This window comes from Lathamus discolor, chromosome 6 (genome assembly GCF_037157495.1).
Source record: "Lathamus discolor isolate bLatDis1 chromosome 6, bLatDis1.hap1, whole genome shotgun sequence".
NCBI classification, from domain to species: Eukaryota; Metazoa; Chordata; class Aves; order Psittaciformes; family Psittacidae; genus Lathamus; species Lathamus discolor.
In genome coordinates, this window is record NC_088889.1 from 13395521 (window position 1) to 13421816 (window position 26296).

The 26296-nt window shown below is 42.5% G+C and overlaps 1 protein-coding gene across 3 annotated transcripts in view; it reads right to left on the reverse strand.

The window, feature by feature from the left end:
• MDGA2 (MAM domain containing glycosylphosphatidylinositol anchor 2) overlaps positions 1-26296 on the reverse strand; it is a 387881-nt gene that overhangs the window by 279393 nt on the left and 82192 nt on the right. The window contains exon 1 of one of the 3 annotated variants that reach the window (XM_065685162.1): positions 2225-2253. The exons of the other annotated variants lie outside the window; for them this stretch is intronic. Within the exon in view, the coding sequence (XP_065541234.1) occupies positions 2225-2249 (25 nt within the window). The 5' untranslated portion in view covers positions 2250-2253. Of the gene's footprint in view, positions 1-2224; positions 2254-26296 lie in introns of those variants that run through there. 3 annotated transcript variants of the gene reach the window in all.

Genomic DNA, 26296 nt, shown 5'->3' on the forward strand with positions numbered 1-26296 from the left:
CTTTTGTTAAAATAACCAAGCATATATTTACTTGAGCCCATTCTCTTTCCTACAGCACTTCACCAGTGTTTTACATCCTCTCATACCTTGCCCTGCAATGCTGCTACGTGGAGCTTGCTCTCTGGCTGACCCTGTTTTCCCACCCCTTGGCTTCTCACCTTACACAATCCACTCAGGCATACGCTTCTGTGCTTCCCAGCAGTATTTCAGCCCCTATAACTGCTACTGAATGTCAGGTGTTGAAGGTTTATCTTCCAAGAACATTAATAAGAGTTATTTATGAACCAATCTTGCAAATCTGGAGCCTGCTTGTGCCCCATCTTCCCTACAGCAGAATTTAGGTCTTTAGGAAGACACCTAAATGTTTACAATCACTGTTGAAATCTCCTGAATCCTTAAAAACAGAGCTCCAAGAATCTGAACAGTAAACGTGCCAACAAATACATATTTTATAAGATGATGCATTAAGATATACATCTTTACATAGGCAAGATGAGTCTAAAATGATTTCTGTCCAGATACTTCAATATGGGCTGAAGCCAAATGGCACAAAATCCCTTTGAGCTGTGTAACTTCAGACTATTACTGACTTTGAAGATGAGTTAAGCAAACTTTCAGAAGGGCAGCTTTCTGCATCCACAGCAGAACGGCCATCAGGCTTTCACGTACAATCATCTCCACCAGCTTTGACTACACCCAAAGTCAATGGTGTAAATTCTCTTTCCATATCACTAGCCCTTGCAAGCTCTGCAAGCCAAAACCCTAACACAGCAGCATGCTACGCTCTGCTCTGCATTATGGGATCTTGACTCAGCAGCTCATAGTTCGCTTCCTCCTTTTAACATGGCATCAATACACAAGTGCTTCCAGAAAAACCAGAAGCCCCAGTGTCACTTGATTATTCCACATTGCTCTGAACATGAAAAAGGAAAGCTAAAAACATGGTTTGATATCAGAATAATCATAGAATCACCAAATGTTTTGGATTGGAAGGGGCCTTGAAGCTCATCCAGTTCCAACACCCTGCCATGCGCAGGGACACCTTTCACTAGATCAGGCTGATTAAATCCCCGTCCAACCTGGCCTTGAACACTGCCAGGGATGGGGCAGCCACAACTTTTCTGGGCAACCTGTGCCAGTGCCTCACCACCCTCATGTATTGTTAAAATACTGCTGACATGCATATCAATAAGTATTTAAATTCCTTAGAAAGTTAAAAGAAAAGCCTCGAACTAGATTGTCCTCTCCACACTCATGTTAGATGAACTGGGAATATCACACTCTACACTACAATGCTCATTGCATAAAGTTGCAAGGAAGATAATTATTACTCACTGGTAATGTTACAGTTCATTAGGAATATAAACCAAACAATCACTCTGTGTGCTCATTATTTAAGCATCCATAATGAAACCATTATCAAGATACACACTGAGCAGGACTGAGCTTCAACCAGACTCTGCACAGCAGGTCAGAAGTTCCTGTGAACTTGACCATGAATGCATGGAAAAGCAAGTTCTGAATAACTGAATGAGGATGCTCACAACAACTGTTCAGTCAGGATACAGAGGAGCTCAGGCTGCAAATGCGAATGACTGAAATCATCTGCTTCAGATGCTGAACACCATGCATGTTCAATGAGAAATGAATTGACAAAATTAATCTGCAGATAATTTCAAATAAACAAACTTGTGATGACCAAAAGCTGTTTACACAAAATTAGCAATCAGAAAAAAAGAAGAGCAAGCAGAACAGCTCTCAGTAACTTCAATAGGCTCTAGATCCAGCCCTATGAATGACTTGGCTATTACAAAGTTAAATGTTATTCACCCAACTGCATGTATGATTTTAGACAGGATACTATTAACCCTCCCTTAGCAGTCATTAGAAAGGTGGGAGTTACAACAGGATCTCACAGAACTTCCAAAAGCCCCTCTTCGTGCAGCACCACAAAGCAGATCGCTGCTCCCTGCAATACATTCATCTGTAAGACAGCACTCAAGCCACACTTAATCATACCCAATCTCTCCAGGGAGGCTTCACCAGGCACGGCTTCAGGTACTCTAGTCAGACCAAGACTCTATTATATCTGCTCTGACTTTCATCCAGAGACTCAGGGTCTCTACAACTTTGTATTAAAGGGTGTAAAAATAATGAATGAAGCCTTTAGTCTTTTCTGTTAAAGCTGTCACACAAATAAAATCATGCTCCATACTCAACTCACCTGCCATCAAGACAAAACGTGACATCCCTGAATGAGAGCCTAGTTGGAGCTTATTAGCCAGTATCAGCCAAAAGGGGGCTGAGGAATATAAATCCAACTGAGCTTAATTTACTTTGTTAGAAGTCAATCAAAATGAGAAAACGGAGACACACAGCTTTCAACCAGCCTCACCTGAAGGCACCAATAAGAGTCCCTTTGTTCACCTGGTGGGGACCTGTGTGCCAAAATCATATTTTTCTGCCCAGGATATGTCACCCTTCCTTCAATGCAGTTTTGAGGAAAGCACACAGACAAAACAGCAGGCAATTATTTTTTTGTCCAGAGAAAAACATCACCCCCAACATGAAGATAAATGTTGCGGACTCTTCCAAAACAAAAAGTTGACATGTAATCAAAGGTTATAAATTATAATGTTTCTTTTTAAGCCAATAGAGCCATAGAATGGTTAGGGCTGGAAAGGACCTCAAGATCATCTAGTTCCACCCCGCCTGCCATGGGCAGGAATACCTCACACTGAACCATGTCACTCAAAGCTCTGCCCAGCCTGGCCTTGAGCACTGCCAGGGATGGAGAATTCACAAGTTCTTTGGGCAACCCATTCCAGTGCCTCACCACCCTCACAGTAAAGAACTTCCTCCTCCTGTCCAATCTAAACTTCCCCTGTTTAAGTTCAAACCCACTACCCCTTGTCCTGTCACTACAATCGCTGATGAAGAATCCCTCTCCAGCATCCTTGCAGGCCCCCACCAGATACTGGAAGGCTGCTATGAGGTCTCCACGCAGCCTTCTCTTCTCCAGGTTGAACAGCCCCAACTTTCTCAGCCTGTCTTCATATGGGAGGTGCTCCAGCCCCCTCGTCATCCTTGTGGCCCTCCTCTGGACTTGTTGCAACAGCTCCATGTCCTTCCTATGCTGAGGACACCAGAACTGCACACAGTACTCCAAGTGGGTTCTCACAAGAGCAGAATAGAGGGAAACATCTTGACTCAAAATACGTGTTTTTCCTCAAATTAGTAACTTTTTGTTTACTAACAGAATTGGTTTGCAAAGGGCAAGATCATTTTACCAAAATTTCTAAATCAAATAATTCCCGTATAACTCTTTATCAGTATATGTGCTGCCGTGAGGTGGCGAAGATGCTATCAAACCATGCAGAATTAACCAGCAGATCTCAGCATTTTCTTTGTGGCATTCTAGTTGCTTGAAGATGCCACAAGACGCTGCATACTTTCAAGCATTATCCTATACACAGTTATTTGATTGTCTTCCTCCCAGAGAACACAGGTTTATTCATGCAATATTCAGGCCACCACCCCTGATCAGTAATACCCTATGCTACTTGCTTCTGCAAGACATTTTCTGAAACATGTTCCACTTCAGCCCAATTTGTTTTAGGTTTAGTTGCCTGGCTTCAATAAGCTTAAAACTAACACAACTGTCATGAGATATTGATGGAGACAGGGATTCCAATCCAATTGCTGTGATTTTTTTGGCCCCTTTAACAATGTCACAACCCACTCAGGAGTCTCTACTGTTTGCAGAAAATACAATCATAGAAAAAAAGCAGTCTCTATGAGACATCAACAAGGACATCTGCTTGCCCTTCAGTATAAACACCTTGGAATACAGAATAACTAGATAAAGGCTATAAAACAGGTCCTAAATACATATTTGGTAATGAAAATCCTTGAGACAATATCAGTGTGACTAGCAGACATTCCTGCTGCTGACAAACAGCTGTCGCCTTGGTCCAAATGCGATGTCTTCAGTTGGATACTCAAGAAAAGGGACAGCCAACTACTTCAGCTTATTGAGCTACCACAGCAACAGCCAAGAAGGAATGTGATTTCTGCCTACAGATCTATGCAGGAGATGTATACTGAAAGGAATTTACTCTCCTGTATAAGAATAGACTATGATTGGTTGGCAATTACCTTACAATGTAAATGGCAAGGTTTCTACCCATCACAGAAGCTCACAGAATATCGTGGCAGTAACAGGAGTGGGCACAAGAGAGAAACATAACAACTTTCAGGCTGAAGTTTGATCAGTTCACCAAATTAATTATATGGGACAGCTGCCTGCAATTCCAAGTCACAGAATCTAGTAATTCAGAAGAATCATTGTGGTCCCATGTTTCTCCACAGATTATTGATTATTCACCAAAGTGTCCTGCAAAGCAGCTTTCCAGGCTGCTCATTCCCCCAGTGCATATACGAAGACCTGCCAGGGACTGACAGTCTTCCCAAAGGATTCATTCTCCCTGGCACTGACTCTGGCAGCTTGGCTCTCGCCTCTTTGGAGTCTCTCCCAACATGCCTCCAGGTTACCCTAAATCAGATTTTCTGTTGTTGCTCTAATGGTCTTATTATCCATTATGGCAAGACAAAATGCATTTTGTTGCCCTTCCAAAGGTAATTCTTACTCAACAGCAAAATTTACATCTCTTTAAAGAAGTAAAGGAATAAAAGGGAAAAACATCTAAGATGACTGATTGCATTCAGCTGGCAGGATAGAAGAGAAACACTGTTTTGACTTTCATAAACTGTCATTCCTAATTTCTTTTCCTCCCATTATACATAAAACTTTCATTTTCAAAGTGCAACTCTCACTCCAGTACCAAACTTGTACTCTGCTGTGCAATTACTTAACAGAGTTTAAACCCACTTCTCGACATAAGCCAAACACTTTTATGTACACCTAGAAACCATGCAGATCATTTATCCTAGTGATCCTTCATGAAAAAAAAAAAAAGAAAAAAGGATGACAATGTTCCAAACACATTACTGAAGCATAAATACAAATTAATCACTAAGATGTTTGTTTGTATGCTTAAGCCTATCATATACAATTAATTTATCTTTTAAAATTACTGAGACAGAGTCTTTCAGCATAAATCAGGCATAATTCCATTGACTTACAGTCTACTCTCTACATAGTGCAAGACTACTTTGTACTTAACATTTGCTTAAGACAGAGGTTGTTTTTTTTTTGCTTACAACAGAGGTACCTAACCAAGTCTTGAAGTTGCAGTGTCAATTTTTAATGTATCACTTTATTATTGGCAGGTTAATAACTTGTAATATTTAGTCATTCTAACACTAGTATTTCTTGTTGTGGTTGCGTGATTTATTAGATAAATATTTTCTTTTTCTGCATGTCTTCTCATGCAGCATCAAATGAATGGAAGAAAATCCCATTGACAGCATCCTATTAAAGACAAAAATGCCATCCTGACTTGGAGAGGTTCAGCAGTGAAGGTTTTTAGGAGCTGGCAGATGACAACCCTGCTTTGTGCATTCCCACTGCATCCATCACCTCCTTACCTGTGTCTCTAACAGCAATAGTCCCTGGTCACGTCAGTGGCTGGCAAGTAAAATTGTTATCCCATGGCCCACAAAGCCTCTGGAGGAGCCATCTCACCAAGGAAGCCACACCAGACCACAGGAGGAGACCCCACCATGCTCTGATAATGGCAGGGTCTACAGGGGGCTGTTGGTTATTTGCTGCATTGATTGCCCACCACCACACCAAATTCTGGGATCACGTCACCAAGGGAAATTTAAGATAAACACCTGAAATTAGATTTGTTTGTAGCATCTGGAGGATGACTTCAGTGTAACAATTATTACAGGGAATGATAAAAAATATATACATACAATAATGTAACCCAAAGATCAGACTTCTGCTTGAGACAAGCTTCAGCACTAGCCAGCAAGACCCCCATGTGCCAACTTCTGCCAGGGGCACACAGAAATGCTCTGACAGCAGCACATCCAGACACCACTGAGTTCCCAGCCCAATGGGATCCAACCTCCATTTAGTCTTCAGCCTGCTAGGGACAACTGGGCAGCATACATTTAGACAAAGCTGCAAATTCCTTCTCCAAGGACTTGCTGCATTGCTCTGCCACCACTTCCAGCCTCAGAAGGGGGCACTGCTCCCATTTAAATAGCACTGCACTGAAAGGGTACCACTTCTAATGGGATTATCCATTCCAGCCCATTTCAAGTAACAAGAAGTAATTATACTGTTAACAACTGAACAACTTCCAGATCATCAACTTAGCCTAAGTCATCTCTCACACTGAACAGTTTAAATAAAACACAAATGAAAAGCTGAATATTTTGCTTATTTTTAAACAGGTCCCCTGACATCTGCCCAGGTGTTTAAATATCTGAGGCTTATCAGATAGCTTTTTTCTTCTTTCACATAAGATTATCTGAATGAAGCATGTGCATGTTAAACATTTGGGTTTTGAAGTCAGTGGAAGATTGTTTGCTCTAATTCAGCCATGGAGCTGATTTTTTGTTTTGTTTTGGGTTTGGTTTTGGTGGTTTTTTTTTTCTGTTTTAAAGCAGTTCCAGCTTCTAGAACTCTTCTTGCAGGATGCAGCATGCAAACAGCTCTTCCATGCTGTTTCAGACCTGTGGGTGATAGATCCAAACAGTATTTGCTATTATTCACCACCCTTTCCCTCAGCAGCCACTGGAAACACTTTTTGCTCTCCAGTATCATAAGATACTTGTTTCCTCATTTTTAAAGCTGAAAATTTGAAGTGTCAGAGGAATTGCATCAGTCTGCTGGGCCAGGAGAGCATGTAGAAAGCAGGATGCAGTGCTTTCGCTGCTCCCCACGGCCATTCAGGACATGAGCTCCTGCCAAAGTCATCACCGCTGCTCCCTCCCCTTGCCAACACCATCCTGCACAATCCCGAGTGACCTGGCAGTCATACTGGCATCCCTGTGCTGCCCACTGGGACACATCCCTGCTGGGTGGCACATTTTCTAGCCCCAAAACCATCAGATAATAATAATGAGTCAGAAGAGCTTAGTGTTACTGTGCATATAGATGGTAACTCCAGACAAATGGACTTACCCCAGCTCCCATGAACTAAAGCAGCCATTAGCATTTTTTTTATGGTGATGTTTGCTTGATGCCCTACTTCTGGTGCTCATGTTGGAGTGCCTCCTGCCCACCTCTGCCCATCTGCTTTGTCCGCTGGCTGCACCAACAAAAAGCCCAAGATTCTCACTACTACTGATTCAAATACTAATGATCACCCAGTTGTTTTAGAGACACCATGGCAGCCAGCAAAATGGGATAAAAAGGATATACAGGGATTAAAAGGACTATTTCAAGATATGCCCTGAGTTCTTGTATTGACTGAAGAATGTGAGAATCGTGATACATCACCTATAAACCTACGTGAAATTAGCACAGTCTGCATCAAAGAAAGTGTTATGTGAGCTAAACTTCAGGATATTTTTTCATATATATAAAACAAAAATATAAATGTTTATATACATTAATACCAAATTAAAATGTTAACACCCTCATGACTAACCACTAGGCAAGGAAAACCTGTGATAAAAATCCTCCGTGCGTTTTTGCCCCAAGTCAAAAACCCATATGCACATTATCTTATTTTATGGGTCCAGTTAAAACACGTAACTTGTTCCTTCAGCGATTTTAGTGTCTGTAGAGACAAAGCTGCTACCCAGTTTCTGCAGAGAGGAGGAGGACAAAAAGCTGGCACACACCGTGCTGGTCTGATCCCTCCTTCCAAGCACAGTGATGCTGGCTTATCCTTTCATAGCAAAGTCAGGGCTGTGCTTGCTCATGTTCATGCTACAGATTTACCCACAGCAACAAGGGCAGGTGGCAAACACTAAAGAAGCCCCACCACAGTGGCATAACACTCCCTCACCCACTCCTGCCACTACTCACTTGCCAAGTCACCCACGGTCTCGCCAAGGGCTGGATGGGGCAGGGAAGCGATGGAGAGAGGAAGGAAGGAATGGCTTTGCTTTTGTGCAGCCACAATGAACAAATTATCCATGCAACCTCCTCAGGAAAGCCATTGATGTTGGCTGGATAGGCAGCTGCTCGCCCATCTTTGTAAGGCAGGAAAGGTCTTGGGCTGGAGCCATGAAAACATGTGACAGTGGGAAAATCTGAGCAAAGGAAATAAAGACAAGACTGTTTCCAATGATCCACCAGAAACAGCTTAATAACAAGGTCCCTGTTCCTCTGAGACGTCTGACCATCACTTCAGGAAGCTGCAACAAGAGATTGACAATAGCAGGGTGAAGGGGGGCCCAGGAGACACTTTTGTTCCTCAGGGGTGACCCTAGTCACATCCACAGACCCCACAGCCAGCGAAGGATAGGGCAGCCCTGAGGAAGAAGCACCTTCAGTGGTGGCTTCTTCCATTTCTTCTGCCCAGTTTGAAGAAAATCCCTTCATACAGAGCTGGAGTTGTTTACTGAACATTAAACAAATACTACTCTTTTGCTAATGTGTTTGTCTTCTGACACAAGAATACAGAAAGCCTTTGAAATATGTTGCTCTAAGAAACTCTGAAGGAACAACAGCTCTATAGTTAATGGGGTACCTATTTGTGAAGTCCCATACTCAGGTCAAAATGTTAGTATGTAATAAGCCTCTATTTGCACACATGGATACCAGTATTACTTGAAGGCAAGGGATAACAGGTACAGCCAAAAATGGAAATTCTAGAGGAAAATGGACTGCTGCTCATTTACTTTTCTTGAGATCTTAGGAAAAAACCCAACTTACACTTCAAAGCTGCATTTCTGACACATAATAATTTAAACAAAGCTGATTCAGCATGTCCATTTCCAGACCTGTGAATCTAAAGATTTTTAATTGCTTCCCGGAAAGTTTTTTTGTCTGCCCACCACTTCTGGTTTTGCAGTGCAATTTACCAGTCAGTTTTAACCACTGAGCATGGGCAGAGCAACAACAGGACCTACTAACAATGACTGAAGAGTTAGGTCTCTCCCCATGAGCCTCTACAGTTGTCATGACTTGGTCCTCTTCTCCCTAACCCAGCATGGCCATTCTAAGGAGACAAATCATAGAACAGCAAGCTGGAAAGGACTTCAAGGATCATCTGATCCAACCTTTCTAAGCAAAGCATAACCTAGACTACGTGTATCAAATCAAGTGTTTTCAGTCTCTAAAAACCCACATATACGTTTGCCAACCTATTTTAGCTCTATGTTGTGTCAAAAAGCATTTTTTAAATGTTAACAACCAAAGCCATGTGGAAATGACCAGACCAGTGACACCCTCACCACCAAACCACAGGAATGTGCCACCACTACCCCAACCCTCCTTGTACTGATGCAGCATAATCTCGGCAGCTCACCTTCAGTTAGTCCCTTGCTATGAAATTCACATCTTTGCAAGAGGCTTCCTTCTCCCAGGACTATGACATGACCCCAGGACTCACTTTCCCTTCACATGACCTGCACTCGCCATCTCTATTTGGTACTTTTACCAAATATATTTTCCCAAACTCCTCAGTTTGGGAAAATATGCTAGGCAATATGCAAGTTGCCCACCTTCATAGCTGTGTACTCATTTTTTTTTTTTCCAGATCATTTTATACACATGGTAAATGGTGGTGAACTCAGTCACCTGCAGTCTTTGTCAACCCATCAGCACCAATTCCCACCAGTGACCATTTCCCATGAACTACTCCTGCTCATGAGAGCTGCCAGTCTTTAGCTTTTCCATCTGCCAGGTTTTGGTAGGCTGCAGGAATCATTTTTTACTTAGAGTGATATTTAGTTCCTGGTCAAATGGCTTCCAATAATCTAAGTTCAGCATCTCAGTGAATTTAGCTTTGCCATTAAACTTGCACCCTCATAGAAGGAGGAAATTGGGTCTGTGCACAAGACCACTTTTCCACAGCCAGTTAAATGCCATGGATAATGCTCCTATGACCTCTTCATCTTCGCTGACTGAATGCCATGCTAGACCTACACATGCAAACAAATTTGTCTTCAAAAATCATAATTTTCAAAAAAACACAAGATTCTATCAAGAAGTTATTACCTATGTTCAGTAATAATACCTGCAGAACGAAAGCAAAGTAAAAAGCAGGTCCAACAAACAGAGAAACTATAGTGCTGTTCCAAACAATGGAATTGTGGAAATATTTTTGTTCTGTGCTAGATGTCATGCTAAATTATACAAATATGTTCATTTTTACACAGTCCTGTTCCATACTTACAGTTGTGCAGCAGGAATAGTTTTTATTTTAAAAGTTTCAGTATTAGAAAATTCATCTAAATACATAATTTTTTTCTGACTTAGTGTCTTCATTGCTAAAGCCCTACCTCTAACCCAAGTTGTCAGCAGTGGTCAGAGCAGAGATCTTTGCTGCCGTAGCAGAGGACTAGCTCATCTCTAAGTGGTGCTCGTCGGCTGTTAATCTTTCTGATGAACGTGACACAGAGAGGCTGTGACATACTTTACAATAAGCCAGAGGGTAAGTTGAGATGGTGAACGTTTATGTAGATTCAAACAGATCTACAGAGAAGCCAGAGCACAGCTCTGGAAAAACAAAAGAATGGATGAGATTAATGCTAAATACGCAAGTGTCAAAACATCACCAACTGTGCAACGCTAAAACAGTTCACGTGCTGAAAGATAAAGCAATGTATTCCACATCACAGACATATACAGGAATATAAGCTTAAAAAAATACAGGACTGCTGAAAAGCTATGCAAGGAGAACAGCAGTGAACAAATCTGGGCAACCTCTTAGTCATTGCAAGTGTTCTTCGAGCCATGGTCCCATCAGATTCAGTCTGCCAGGCAGGTACACATGAGAGAGCAGGTCTCTCCCTGAATAAGAAGGCAAAAGCTTATCTGTATTGTCTGCCAGCATTTTGAGCAGTAGGTATTGCTTTTCATAGCTTGGAGCCATTCCATTCAGGCTCAAAAACTCTTAAAAATCTTAGCTGCCCGCTTCGAAGAACCAAGAAAGACCCAGCAGTTCTCTAAAGAGCAGTTCAAAACCAAAACTATTTTTGTTATTGGAGCACAGGTGTGAGCTCATGCTCTATTTTCTGTGTAAATAAGATTTATGTATTTATAGATATGCTCACAGACAAACTTGACTATTTTAATGGTTATGCACCATCAGAAAACAGTATTTCAAAAAACATGTCATTTCCAAGAAAAACTGTGAACCAGTTTAGACCTACTGATGTTCAGGACAAATACTAGAGTACTAACCACTCTTAGTCTCTCCAGAGGGAACTACTTGGATTGCTACTTTAAATATCAGGCATAAAACCCCCATACTGTAATAAGTTAGCACATGGGATAAAACACACACATCCCCTTTCTTGTCATTATTCAAATGGCTGTAATATCAAATATCTTCCTAATACTCCTGAAGTCAAACTCTATAGCCAAAACCACCAGCAAAAAATAAAAAAGAGAAAAGGCTTTTAGCAGGATTTATAGGATTATAACTTCAGTATGCTGTTCTTAACAGCAGTGTTGCACGTTACTACTGACAGTTACTAAATGGCTGAAGACATTAAATGGTAGCTCACAGGCACTTTCTGAAGATAAAATCTAACTGGAATAGGACATTTGAGCTCCAAAAGTTGCAATTTCACAGGGAGCAAAATTTCATGAAATTAATCTAAATTTATTTTCTTTTTGCTGCTCTATTCCATATTCTTTATGAAACACTTTATACTACAGCAAAAATATCATGCATGGAAATATTGCTTACTTATCCTTGTTGCTACTGCTTAAAAACCAAGTCAGACTGTTTCTTTCAATGCTCCCATTTAGACCCATTAACCATTTCCTATGCATTTTCCTTAACACACATACCATTTACAGACTACGTATCATAGATTCAGAGAATGGTTTGGGTTGAAAGGGCCCTTAAAGATCATCTAGTTCCAACTTCCCTGCAACTGCAATCCAACCTTCCACTAGACCAGGTCACTCCAAGCCCTATCCAACCTGGCCTTGAATGCTGCTAGGGATGGGGCAGCCATAGCTCCTTTGGACAACCTGTGCTAGTGTCTCACCACCCTCATAGGGAAGAACTTCTTTCTAAGATCTAATGTAAATCTCCCCTCTGCCAGTTTACAGCCATTCCCCCTTGTCCTATCCCTACATGCCCTTGTCAAAAGCCCCTCTCCAGATTTCTTGTTGGCCCGTTTGGGCACTGGAAGCTGCTCTAAGGTCTCCCCAAAGCCTTCTCTTCTCCAGACTGAACAACCCCAGCTCTCTCGGCCTGTCTCCATAGCAGAGGTGCTCCAGCCCTCTGAGCATCTTTGTGGCCTCTTCTGGACTCGTTCCAAGAGGTCAACATCCTTCTTACCCTGGGGGCCCCAGAGCTGAATGCATTGCTGCAACTGGGGTCTATGAGAATGGAGTAGAGGAGGAGAATCACCTCCCTCAACCTGCTGGTCATGCTGCTGGTGACGCAGCCCAGCACACGGTTGGTTTCTGGGCTGCAAGCGCTCACTGCTGGGTCATGTGGAGTTTCTCATCAATCAACACCCCCAAGTCCTTCTCCTCAGGGCTGCTCTCAGTCTACTCTCCACCCAGCCTGTATTTGTGCCTGGGATTGCCCCGACTCAAGTGCAGGACCTTGCACTTGGCCTTGTTGAGCTTCATGAGGTTCACATCTCAAGTCTGTCCACGTCTCTCTGGATGCCATCCCTTCCCTCCAGCGTGTCAACTGCATAACACAGCTTGGTGTCATTGGCAAATTCGCTGAGCGTGCGCTCAACCCCACTGTCCATATTGCCAACAAAAATGTTAAACAGTGCTGGGGCCAACACCGACCTCTGAGTAATTCCGCTTCTCACTGATCTCTGCATGGACATTGGGCCATTTACTTACACACTGAGCCACTGAACATGCAGAAGTATAGAAATATTTATGCACAATTCAATTAAAAACTATTCAAATTTAAAAAATTAGGGCATGCTCAATCACACCCTGTAAAGAGCATGATGTCCGTGAAAGTCTAGTAGTCTGCCCTGTCCAAAAACTTCACTATGCCTGAGGCCAGATGAAGGTGTGCACATCACTTTAAACATCAACCGCATGGCCTGATATCATTATCACACATGTCAAGTGTTGTATGAGGACATGAGACAGCTGCAAAAAATAAATATGGAGTGCTAATGGAAGAAGATACCTTCCCTCCTTATCGTTCTAAATGACAGAAGGCAAAACTCCTCAGCGGGTAAAAAAAGAAATGCATATACTTTTAGCTTTCCCATCCAATGTGTCTGTCACATAATTACACATAATCCTCCTAGGATTTGAAGCACAGTACAATAGAGGAAGGACTTTAGATTATAAATACCTGAGGTGAAATAATGACACTGTGAGAAGTGGGTCAAATTTAATCTGTGGATTAAATTATCAGCATGGAAAATTATTTTCTCCAAAACATCCATAAAACCCATCTTTTCTAATAAGCATTCACAAGAAATGGAAGAGCAAACAAAGCATTTAGAGATTTCAACTATTAACGCTCTCCATAGATTATTAATCGTAGAAAATTTCCAGCCTGTTATTTTAGATGATTTTAGAGACTTGGCTTGAAGCTTGCCTTCAGCTTTTAAAGCGTCAAGGTTAGCCTCCTACACAGGGGAGAGGCAGACTGTACAGAAAAGAGAAAAACACGCAGTTGTGCTGGGTTTCATAACCTTTTCTAGTTGAATCTGGGATCTCCATTCCTTAAATCCTATGAGCCCACAATGGAGCTACGGAGCAGACCATCCCAGATATATGCATGATTAAGTGCACACTGATACAATTAATTGCTGAATTCTGTGCTGATTAAACAACCTACATGCCTCAACAGTTAATTGCCAGAGGGTTCTTGTAACGAACCACCACTCACAAGTCATCCCTGGAGCATCCCTCACCAGCGGCAGGCGATCCTGGCCACTCTGTGGGGGCTCAGTGGCTACTCTCAGCCCTTTGCCTTTATCAGCATGCTCTGCTCCACAACCCCATCACGCCTTGGCTTGCCCCACCATTTCCTGAGAATCACCTGCCTGACCCACTTCACTGGGCACTGCATGATGCTCCAAGGGCAACTCCTGACCCAGACTCAGCAGCCCTGCCCCTCCCTGGGTGGTAAATTAAGATGTTTCTTCATACTCAGAACTCTTGAACAGCATCAGTAAACGTCATCTGAAAATTCACTGGCTAAATAAATCTCTCCCCGCTTCTGTGAAAATGATAAACTCCTTCCTCCCTCTAGTAAATGCAGAGGCACCCCTAGAGCAACACTCCCCTCCACCAGCACACCATAAATCCACTCCTCAAAAGGGGGGAACCAGAGAAACAAAACAAAGGGTCTTGCTGCCCACATTACTGTATTGGTTTCAGTGGGGATTCAGCAAGTGGAAAACTGAGGAGGAATACAGACTGAATACACAGGTCAGTGCTGAGAAATCTCTTGGTAGGTACACCTATGGAAAAGCTATTTAAATATGAAAATTATATTGGCAAAGACATCAGAAAAGACGATGTCATACATAACTTTATTCTTGGATATCACTCACTGAGCCAACAGCTACAGGAAGCCTTTGGCATAAATTCATTAACAAGACAGTTCACTTCCACTGGGAGTCCAGGATGCAGCTCAAGACCACCATTACCATCCCCTATGATAAGCACTCTTCAAACACCTGTGGACAATCCTGCTCAAAAAAAGCTTACCTTTTCCAGAGAGGCGGCAACTTTCAAGTAAATAGATGCAGAGGGAGAGAATGCACCACAAAAGCAAACCATGAGACGACGATGGCCAGCGTATTGCCCTGATTCCCAGCTTGCTATCAAATACTGAATCACAGCCAAACCTGATGATAATCTGATTTTGTAGGTGTTTTTCTTTTGTAGTAGCATCACAGTAATAAGGATGGCTTAAGAAATCAGAGAAATCCTCAGGGATTTCAAAGTTTTGGTGGACACTTGCACAAGATACTTTCAGGAAGGGAACTGGAAGAGGACAGCGAGGCAACTGTGCATTCACAGGAAAGTATTCTGGGAAGCAGCGGCAGGGTGTGGGAATCCCATGGAGGTGCAGAGATGAACCCCAGGGAGAAGGGCCACCCCAACTCCTGGCTGCTCAGTAGCCAGATGAGGCACTTGTGGACCTCCTACTTGGAGATACAGATCTAGAAGACACCCCAACTGCATTCCCACTTCTAAGCAATGTTTGGCTGTTACCCCTGGTGTATACATCTAGCATCTCCCTGCCTTGCCTATCAGAAAGAAAACCAACCTACCACATTAGGTTGAAACATCTGCTCGTGATTTGTTCCTGCAGCTCCTCCTAACCCTGAATGACACACCAAATCTCTTCCTTTTCTTACTGCCTCAGCAATGTTCCTGAATTTCTTTCCATGCCCCCTCATTCTCCTTTGCTACATAATTTCTCCAAATGTGAAAACTTCCCCTTAGATAAATATTTTTTTGTGAATTTTCAGTTTTCAATAAACAGAACTAAAGCTGCCCGGACCTGTGCGAGTAACAGTGAGGAGAAGTCAATGCCTGTTTTCCACCACAGTCTCATTGAAAAAGTAATGAAAAGCAGCACACAACTTTCCCTATTTTTAGCTCTGCTCTGCAGGTAGAGTTTTCAGGAAGACTTATGCACCGTGACACCCCAAAGGGCCTGCGGGGCACTTATCTCAGAACTTATTATTTCACTTCAAATGCTTGGATGAGAAGTACATATGAAAAGCAAGTCCTTTTTTCCTCCTCTGAGGCAGCATTTAAGCAGCCAGACAGCACAGTTGAGGTCAAGAATAGAAAGCACAGAGATGTTACTGTTCAATTCATCCTTTCAGATTCAGGCAACTAAAATATGGGCCTCCTTAAAGACACTAATTAATTTAAAACATAATGAAGCATTATCTCCTTACAGCATCTCAGCAATTTCACTCACAGGTAGGGAAGAATTAAAGGTACTGTAACTTTTGCACTATTTCATGCCATCATATTTATAATGCGCATAACCTGGAAATAGTTTACAAATCCAGCTTAGTTTTGAAAAGATATTTTTACAGCAGCTGTCTGCACCACTGATACCAGATCTGTAACTGGGTCAAGTCTGGCTTTGTTTCCCTGGAATAAAAAAGAAAATACGTATTTGACTTCCGAAGCAGAAAGCCCATCAGTCTCTGCCAGGACAAGTTAGTCTCTTGACTAACAAATTTGGGATCCAACTTTCTAAACAAATACAAGCACAAATATTCATGAATTGTGAGATTATTTACCTTCTCCCCCAAGATGCTTACTGAGTATTACAAAACCCCAAGAGTAACAGCATAAGAGTGACATAAAAGTTAAATGCTTCAGCAAGAAGCTGAGAACAACCACTCAAGAAGATGGACGATTTACACTGTAGGGTCCTCAGAGGACAGCTCTGGCTAAGCTAGATCTCAAAATGCTTTGCCAACATCCTTTCAAAACCGATCTATAACACCGCTTCCAGGCCCAATCATGTTTACATCTTTAGATGTTTTATTAGGGTGTCTCACTCTGTGGCCTGATACCAGGCAGTCCTGACTACATAACCTCAAAGTAAGGCCTGCTTTGACAAGCAGTAGTGAAAACTTAAAAACAAATTGCTATTTTCCTGTTAAAAATACAAGGCTGTACATTGATAGGAAGGAATGCAGTGAGAAAATAATTACAGAATTAAATGGACACTAGACAACAGCTGTTTGGAGAACCACAATACCGTGCGGAGCTCTCCTACATTTCAGGAATGATTTTTAATTACTTCACTTAAGCCGTGGTTAATTGTGTATTTCACACATGTGCCTTTAAACATTAAGCCATTATTACGTTTTTATGAAGTACATCCCTGACTTAAATTCACATGGACATATTAAAAACCCAGCAGCACCACAGATGCAATAAAACAGATGCTGAGTAAAGCCAAAAGGTAAACGCAAAAGGTAACATCATTAAAGGCTTACATAACACTATCTATTGACCATATTTTCAAAATGCTGTTAATTTTACCACTCACAAAATGACAAAAAGTCATTGCTGCCGTGGCACAGTGGTGTTTGCCCTGACACTGGGTTTCACACAGTGAAAAGTATTCCAGCCCTCCTTGCAGTGACATTTTCCACACAGATTTTGCTGAAAGTGAACTTATACTCTGTGTATCTTGATGATGCCACAACTATTCACAGCTATTTAAATTACATGGCTTTTGCAAGAACGGATTGGCTTACCTGCCCATTCCCCAGGCTGGCTGGCAGCTGTACCCCAGTCTCAGACTGATACTAAGGGTGACACCTGAGCTACATCATCTCCCACTGAGGGGTGACATGTCCCACTGCAGCTGACACCATGGGCAGGGGACACAGCATCTGGTACCAGAGCACCGTGAGAAAGCTCCCCAAATTGTATTTGGGAGAACCAATAATCACCCTCAGCTTTCACTAAAAAGTAACATGGGGATTGACAACTCTTTGAGTTTTAAATAGACAAACAAGTAGTCCTGCAGATATCAAAACTCATTTGCTTCTGGAAACTCACAAAGACTTCTGTCTGATCATGGGGTTTTAGTTTGGGGGTTTTTAGGTTGGTTTTACTTTCTTGCTGGTTCCTTTGGGAGGGGGTTTATAACATGGAAAGGTGGAATTTCAGAAATAAGCCCTCAAAATTTGCAGCACATCTTCAGGGAGAAGAGATGACAACTATTTCGCATTACAGGACAGGAATCTGCATACAGAGAACAAATTCACCTGAGCACTGGACTACAGGATTATCCTGTGGTAAGTCAAACTATATTGATCCTAAACTAAAACTGTGAACAAATAAACCTTGAAATCAGTAAAACCCTTCCCCAACAATGCCCAAAGATAAGGGATGGGAGCAATCTCCTCATGCTTAAAACCTCTGCCTCACTGTCCCTCCTGCTATCCCTCAAATCTCCAAACACAACTGCCACAGAGGTTCTTATTCCACATCTGTGTCTCAATCTTCTTTCTCTGCCCCTTGCTTAGAGCTGCAGAAAGCTGAGCATTTTAGCTGCAACTATTGCTAACACCCATCCCTTGCTGCTCCTTGCTATGAAGCCTGCCTTCCTTTGGAACATTTACAAGGGCAAGCTGGAGAAGAAAGAGGTCATTGAAACCCCTGATGAGACTCCTTGGGTGCCAAGTTAAGCCTGCACAGTAAGTTTTGTGCAAACTTTGGGCAAAGATCTGCACTTCTCTTGGGCTCAGAGTTGCTAAAGTTTCTCAAAGAGTATATGCCAAGACGTGGGAAACATAAGGAATAGGGACTGAGCATGGTTCCCTATGGAGATCCTAGGCAGCAAGAAAAGTCTTGAGAAAATAAATGGAAAGCTTGAAAAAATACAAGAGCAGTGACAGATTAAAAGGAGAAGAAACGGAAACAGGTGAAGCAAAAGCAGCAGATCACAAAGGTTTAATATTATATATAAAATATAAATTATTTATTGATGCATGCTTTATTTATTCTGTGTCCTGATATGCTATTGATACAAAAGCCATGCATACTTACAAGAATATATGAATAGCTGCAGGCGATCACTCTTGGCTCCTGCCACTGTTGCTCTGGGGTTCAATGACAGTACCTGTTCCTTGATGGATACAAAACATTTTGCTGCTTCCCCATGTTCAGCATTAAGGTAATCTTCTGATCTCCAGAGGGCAAAGTATCCAATGTATTCTTACTTCCATGCCAGAACTCAGGAAGCAGCTTAGTCTCCCAGCTAACCCTACCAGGAGCAGTGCCCAAGCATGAGGGAGATGCCAAAGTGCTAAACATGAGATTGCCCCATTCCATGGCAAAATCTGGGGGGCCCAAACTGCCTCCCTGTTTATTCAAGGTTGTATTTTTAAGTAGCCTAAAATGTGGCACTCTGGCTACATCACCACTCACAAGACTGATCACAAATTTTAAACCATGTATTTTCTACAGTAACTTTTCATTTAGACATTTCTTTAAATTTCTTTTCCAAAAATTTAGAGACAATCCTGGATTTTGAGATATTTTTGTATTAATTGGGTCCTTTACACAACACAAACATGAAGTATTTCAAGACAGTACAATGCTGATGTGTTTCTTTGTGTTACACTCCTCCTTTCTCCTTAGAGCTTGGCTTTATCCACAATGCCAGGTATTTTCCTTCTCAGTAGGTACACTGAAGCCAACTGTTGGCATCACTTGCAAATTTATATGTCTCTAGTATAGTTAGCTTTGCCAAACAAAACCAGACAATTTTGAGATCATAACCTGCCTCAAACCAGAAACTGCCATTCAGCAGAACTCCCTGCAAACTGAGACATATTTTGGCTGTGCTTTGAGGAGCGAGGGGAACGCTGAAAGGAGATCGAACTACGGCAAAATTGAGGACAACATTTTCACTTTCTCCACCTAGATCTTAGGACTGCTCCATCTGGCACAGGCTACCTTCTGCCTTTAATTGGTTTATACTGCATGGTAAAACAGACTGATATTACACCTGCAATTACTTGAAAGGCCTATTAGGAACCTTAGACAGTCTGTAAAATATTGGGGACTTCAGAGCATGTCTGAAATCTGTGCTCAGAAGGAGCTGCAGCACTAAGAGTTTTAACACCACTGTGCCCTAAACCAAAGGAAGATTTTGTTTTTCTTCTCTAGGGAAAATACTTGATCCTACTGCAGACCTCCACCTGCCCTAGGAACACATGGGAGCACCACTATGTCATCCCAGAATTGAAAGTGCCTTTTAAATGGTGGTGAAAATATGAAAGCTGCAGCTTAACTGCTCTTAATTCTATTTTCTTACAAGGCAAATCAAATCATTCCGCTACCCAAAACCTAAGTTGCATACTTCCAAGGGGCTTGAATTCACACATTTTTTGACATATTAGTTTACTTGCTGGCATGCAGTATACAGGTTTCCATCTACTTTTAATTACTTATTTCCATCTCCTAATTTAATTCATACCACTATCCAAGATCTTTTTTTTTTTTTTTGTTGTTGAAAATCACTCTTTTTTGTATGTTCATGCTACTTCGGCAACCCATTTGGCATGGATTTACGCTTTCTTTCTTTACGCTGGTACCTTCTTTGTGGTAGCTATTCCAATAGAGTCTCTGAGTAGGAAACATTCCAAAATATAATGAAAGTGCTTCCCAACTTGGGTGACAGTATATATATCATGAGGGAAGAAGGCCAAGAAGGTAGATGGAAATAAAGGGGACTAACATAATTCCAGTCGTTTTCTTTCTATTGAAATGTGGATAAACCATTGAATCACAGAATGGTTGAGGATGGAGGCACCTTTACAGTTGGCATCCTGCCCAACACCACTGCTCCAAGCAAGCCACCTAGAGCAGGCTGCTCCAAGGAACAGTCAGATTTTGACTATGCCCAAGGATGAAGACTCCTTACCACCTCTCTGGGCAAGCTGTTTCACAGGAACATGGAAGGTTTCTGGTATCCCAGCTAGTAACGGTCTTCCCACCCCAATGTCCACATATTCTCAATCTACAGGCTCACAGCTCACGAATGCAAGTTGAACTACATACACAATTTACCTTCTGGAGCCACATTTTACCACCACACAGCAACTTCCGTTTTCATTCCATTAAAAGGTCTTTGAAGCCTTGGAGAAAACCAAGCTGATGTTTTCCCAACTGGAAATGTTTCCTCAGGAGGGTTTTTTTTTCAGTGAAAGAATAACACAATCATCTCTGTTTTCCCGGTGACCACCTTTTTGTTTTAGCCTGTCACACAAATCACTTTCACTCAGCTCACTTCTGTCATGAAAATGCATCCTGCCTCATGCAGTCCAGCTCAGATTCAATTTACACTTCTGTTGAAAGGCCAGCCATGTGCGGCTGAGGCATTTGGTCTGTGTTTTACTCTAATTCCCACCTTAAAGCCCTCACATGACTAGTAAAGTAGTCTCAAAGCCAGAGAACTACTATGTTCCTGTAATCTGAGGATGGTTGGTGCTTTATGATGCCCTCAAACATAAATTAGCCATAAGAAAGGGACAGGTAGAAGGGACAGTGAATCTCTCCTGGTATAAGAGGATTTTTGTAAGGTGGAAGAAGGTGAGGAACTCATCACTAGGATCATCACTCAGAGGTTGCTGCCTCTATACATTTTCTGTCAGTTTAAATATGAAAACTTGATGGCCACATTCTTGATCAGCATTTCCAGCTCAGGTCTGTACCATCCTGGTGAGGTCTCTCATACGATGCAGCAGGAATACAGCGAGGTATAAGCTCTCGGGGTGCTTATTTCCCAGGGAATGGTGCGTGTCAGCATGAAAACAGAGTGCAGCGAAAGTGGAGGACCCCACAGCCTGTCTGACACACTTGCCAGCTGTAGAGAACACATTGGTGGTCTATCTGCACTAGTCATTTACACTAATTACTGTTGGCTACAAGTTTAAACCTATTTACAGGCATCCAGAGGAAATGGTAGCACTCAGCCCAGGCAGTTTGTTGCAAACCTACAACCAGCCCTAAGCTCATCAAGGAATCTATAAAACTGCAAAAGTATAAGACAGTGGAAGGATAAGAGTCAGCACAGAGTACATGGAAGTCGTCCCACTGACGTCAAGCAGGGTTCTCTGAAAACTGGTTTCTTCATTTTCACCCTCCTCAGGAGGAAAAGATGACCATAGCAGGGGAGGTGCAAGGACTGCATATGTTCTGAATAGAAGAGAGTCATACTACGCAAAGAAACCACAGTCAACTATACAGGGGAATGCAGGACATGTCATCCTCTCTGGAGACTTCCTAGCTGCTGCAATTACCATCCTGCTCTCACTCACCATGCCCCTCAGCTTCTCCAAACATCTTAAGCAAAGCAGCTACAAGCTCCAGCACATCTTACTTAGAATACAAGACATATAAACCTCTATAAAAGCCTCAGAACCCTTAAGTGATGTGCACAAATAGCCAAGACACAATCCAGCGTGAGGAACTTCATTCTGTCTTTCCTTTGCTGAGTTGCCAGTATGTCTGTGTGTATAACATTTTCTCTATTCTGTTCCTAGTTCAGCCCTCAGCACTTTCTCAAAGCAATAAATTACATACCACAGCCTTTCCTCTGTGAGAAAAATCTCTACAGGCAAAAGTGGGAACACGAAGGCTGATGTTGACCTTTCAATTCATTTTTATCTCCATGGGCACACCAAATATCTTGTATTCTTTTAAACAGAGCTCCAATAAGCAAAGCACTGTGTAAAAATGAGACCACCTCCCACGAGGCTCTATTAGCATGCCCCTAAAACCTCCAGGTGACTTACACTGAAATGACCTCTACTGCAAATAAAGAAGGAGTCCTGAGAGCATTCAGAGCAGTGTTGTCAAAGAGAAGCAGCAGCCTGGAAATAGCTGCAAGCAAAAGGAACAGCACAGCAGGGAGCAATCAGTGTTTTAGGGAAAATAACTGTGACACTCTCTGGTTAGCTAATCGCACCTTGAGCTAGTGCCACTGGGCTGCCAGCCCATGCTAACCTGAAGCATGCTCATGATTCTGTTGGGGACGAGCTGGAGGATGGCTAGTGAGCCACAAGGACACCAGTCCGGCATCCAGCACCACCACCCGTTATCTCAACACAGGCAGCTTCTTTGCAGGTGCCAGTTCACAAAGCAGCAGAGTTATAGCTACATCCTGGTGTGGAAGCAAGGTGATTTCAAGCCTGTTGCTATGGCCAGCTAATAACCCAGGAGGCAAAATATCCATCTCAGCCCATCTTCTCCTAACTTTAATATCCTATTCCCAGGGACAGGAGAATGAGACTAATTTAGGGGCTAATTCAAGCAGAGATGGAGTAGGCTGTGTAAAAGGTATAAACAGAAGTAAATCTACCCTACAGCAGAGATTAAAGCTAATACCAGAAGATGCTATTTTGAACCTAATGGACTCTGAGATGTGTATTAGCAGTGGGTAACCGGGAGGTATAGATGTACCACTTCGAAGTCACATTTTCATGAACTGACTTGCATGGGAGGCTCTGGAAATGCAATCTTATTTTCTCTAGTAAAGTAAACACTTTCCTCCCAGGAGTAAGCCAGGTTTCATTTTTTTTATATATGTGTATATATATATATATGCACACACACACACATATACAGGTCCCCTTTCACTGCTGTATTTGCTTCACTTCATGACAGTAGAACCTTGTAATTTTCCAGAGAAAGATTCCAAATATAAAAACTACAGTCACACACTGATTAATGAGAGCCCTTTCTTTGCTTTCCAGCTAAACAGAACCTAGGGTATATAATAGAGACAGAATTATTATTTACATTCAAACACACAAACAGTGACAGAGCATCCCTTTCCTGGGAAAAAGAAATGCTGACACCCTACCTCGCAGGCTAGGCAGCTTCACAGAGGACAATTCAGGGCCTTCTGCATAGAAACCTTGTAGCTGGAGAGATGACTACATTCACATTGGGCCACACCCTGTATACAGGACACATTCAAGTATTATTATCCAAATATAAAGGAAACAGGAACAAAAAATGCTGGATCCTCACCATCCTGGGCTCCATCTTTTACCACCACAGGCATGTCCAACACATAGCCCCTTCTATGAACTATCCACCTTTAAAGTCCAAAGCTGTTTTTCCCACCACTGCTATTACTGAAAAATTGTTCTAGAGCATCACTATCCCCATGATCATAAATCTTCTTAATTGAAGTCTCAAATGTCTCTTTGCTTTGTTATATATTGATTTGTTCTTGCACAAGACTGTTCTCTGTCTTAAAAATCTGAACAACCACTCTTGCCTTTTCTGCTAAAAGCACTGGATCTTCTCTCAGCTTACAATTTGCTAAGCTAAAGAAGCCAAACCCACAGGATAGAAAGGCTTTCCAGCTCTTGGCTCTCCCTAGTCATCCTTCTCTCTCAACACAAGATCAACTCTTGTTTGGCACTGAGAAACGGTAGATATTAGCTGAAACATGCAGGTGGCAGACTGGACCCGTTTAGTGGAAGACCAGATACATCTTACCATGATGGCTCTACCATTAGCTCAGTGCATTCAGAAACTTCCCAATACAAGTAGATTTAGTAGAATGAGGTGGACAACTCATGAGGAATACTGTAGGTAAGAAAAAGTAAATAATTAGAAAAAGATCTGAGGGGCCTAGGACTTCATCCAATTACTTAAGACGCAGAAACAGAATCACAGAATCATTTGGCCTGGAAGGGACGTCAAAGTTCATCCAGTTCCAGCCTCCCTGTCATAGGCAGGGACACCTTCCACTAAGCCAAGCTGTTCCAAGCCCCATCCAGCCTGGCCTCGAACACTGCCAGGGATGGGACAGCCATGGTTTCTCTGGGCAACCCGTGCCAGCACCTCAGCACCATCACAGGAAAGAACTTCCTCCTAGTATCTAATATAAATCTACCCTCTTTCAGTTTAAAGCCATTATCCCTTGTCCTATGCCTACAGGCCCTTGTCAAAAGTCCCTCTCTACCTTTCTTGTCAGCCCCTTTATGCACTGGAAGGCTGCCCTAAGGTGTCCCCAGAGCCTTCTCCTCTCCAGGCTGAACAATCCCAGCTCCCTCAGCCTGCCTCTGTAAGAGAGGTGCTCCAGCCCTATATGACAAGCCAGTATCAGTGCAGGGAAGTATGGCTGGGAACTCACTGATATTCTACTGTTGTGATGCATGAGCATATGAGATATATAAAAAATAAGGCTGTGCACATGCAGGGAGATCTATGGTCTTCTACAAGAAATCGTGTGGCTATACCCTCACTGTGAGATAAGGTGACCTAAAGAGACACAGTAGGGCACATCCAGCTCAAACTGCGCCACACATCTACACCTGTCGGTACCTGCATGGGGGTCAGGCGGCAAAGGGACCACCACCTCCTCAGGCAGACCCATCAGAGACCAGACTAGAAAAGGAGGAGGGGTTACAACATGGATCTAGAGGTAGAAGTCTGGTTTCACATTCACGCGGGAGACTATCCTTAGTCAAATCAGATATGCAGGTCAGATGGGTGCAGATAGGAAAACACGGGCAGTGCTAGTATTGTTCTCACATGTATGTGCTACTGACTGCTGTGGGGTCAACCTTGACACCCACATGGGCTTGGCTGACACCACAATGCTGTTTGACTAGCCACACTTTTTTTATAACTTAAAAAAAATAAAACAAAGCACCACAACCCGAACACTTTGCGAGGGGGAGAGAGAAGACTGGGCCAAATTTTCCACCAGCCTACAAGTTGTCACGTAACACTGAGTAGCCATGAGGCATCTCAGTCATCCAGGCTCTATGCCCACCACAGCCTGAGCTGCCTCATCACATAGTGAAGCAGCTCAAAGCCAGCTATCTACATTTTACCCATCCCAGCAAATGGCTCCCACCACAATCTCCCTTTGGGAAGATTGCCAGCAGGTATATGATAACAAGAGGTATCTGTGATGATCACTCTGTTTCTTGCATCGGCAGACTTTAATAGTGACTGATAAGCTTTCCATTGAGTGTGTCCCTTTTCATGCTGTTAGGAGCTTCAGCAAATTTCTACATTAGCGCGCACATTAGCTTGCTCTGCAGAAAGACAAGAGACTTAAGCACAGAAAGCTCCAACCCTGCTATGAATAACAAATAGTTTCATTTCTTCCCCCAGTATGTTTGCAATGCAAGACCATAGCTTTGTTCACTTCCAGAGGACAAGGATGTAAATGACAGTGTCACCTCCAATCCTCCACAGACCTCAGCCTTGAATGCCAAATCTCTCTATAGCTTTAACCTCCCAGGTGTCACAACAGCCACATCTAGGTTGCAATCCTTCATCTTCATGTCAACAAACAGCTATTATTCAGAAGACAAAAGCATATTTTATGGAGAAACAACACTCCAGGACTGATATTTCTGTCTCTAATAAAGAAATACCCTTCCATGCCTGTAAGGAAGCAGTGCAGAATGGGATTCACACTGAGCATTGCTGATCTGCTACAATGCTTTGTTGTTTTAAGTAGTACCTAATATAAAGAAGCACAAAGAAAGGACACCACATTTTACTAAGGAAAAAAAAAACAACAAAAACCAGAGATTTTTCAGGCATCTGGGCTATTGCGCTGCAATCGGGGCTGGAGAACAGAAGCTTTCATTGAAGAACTGATTGCAGAGACAGCATCACTACATAAATCAAGGCCTTTCCATCCACAGCATCTCAGCCAAATGCTGACAAACACGAGGAGGGACTCACCACCTCAGACAG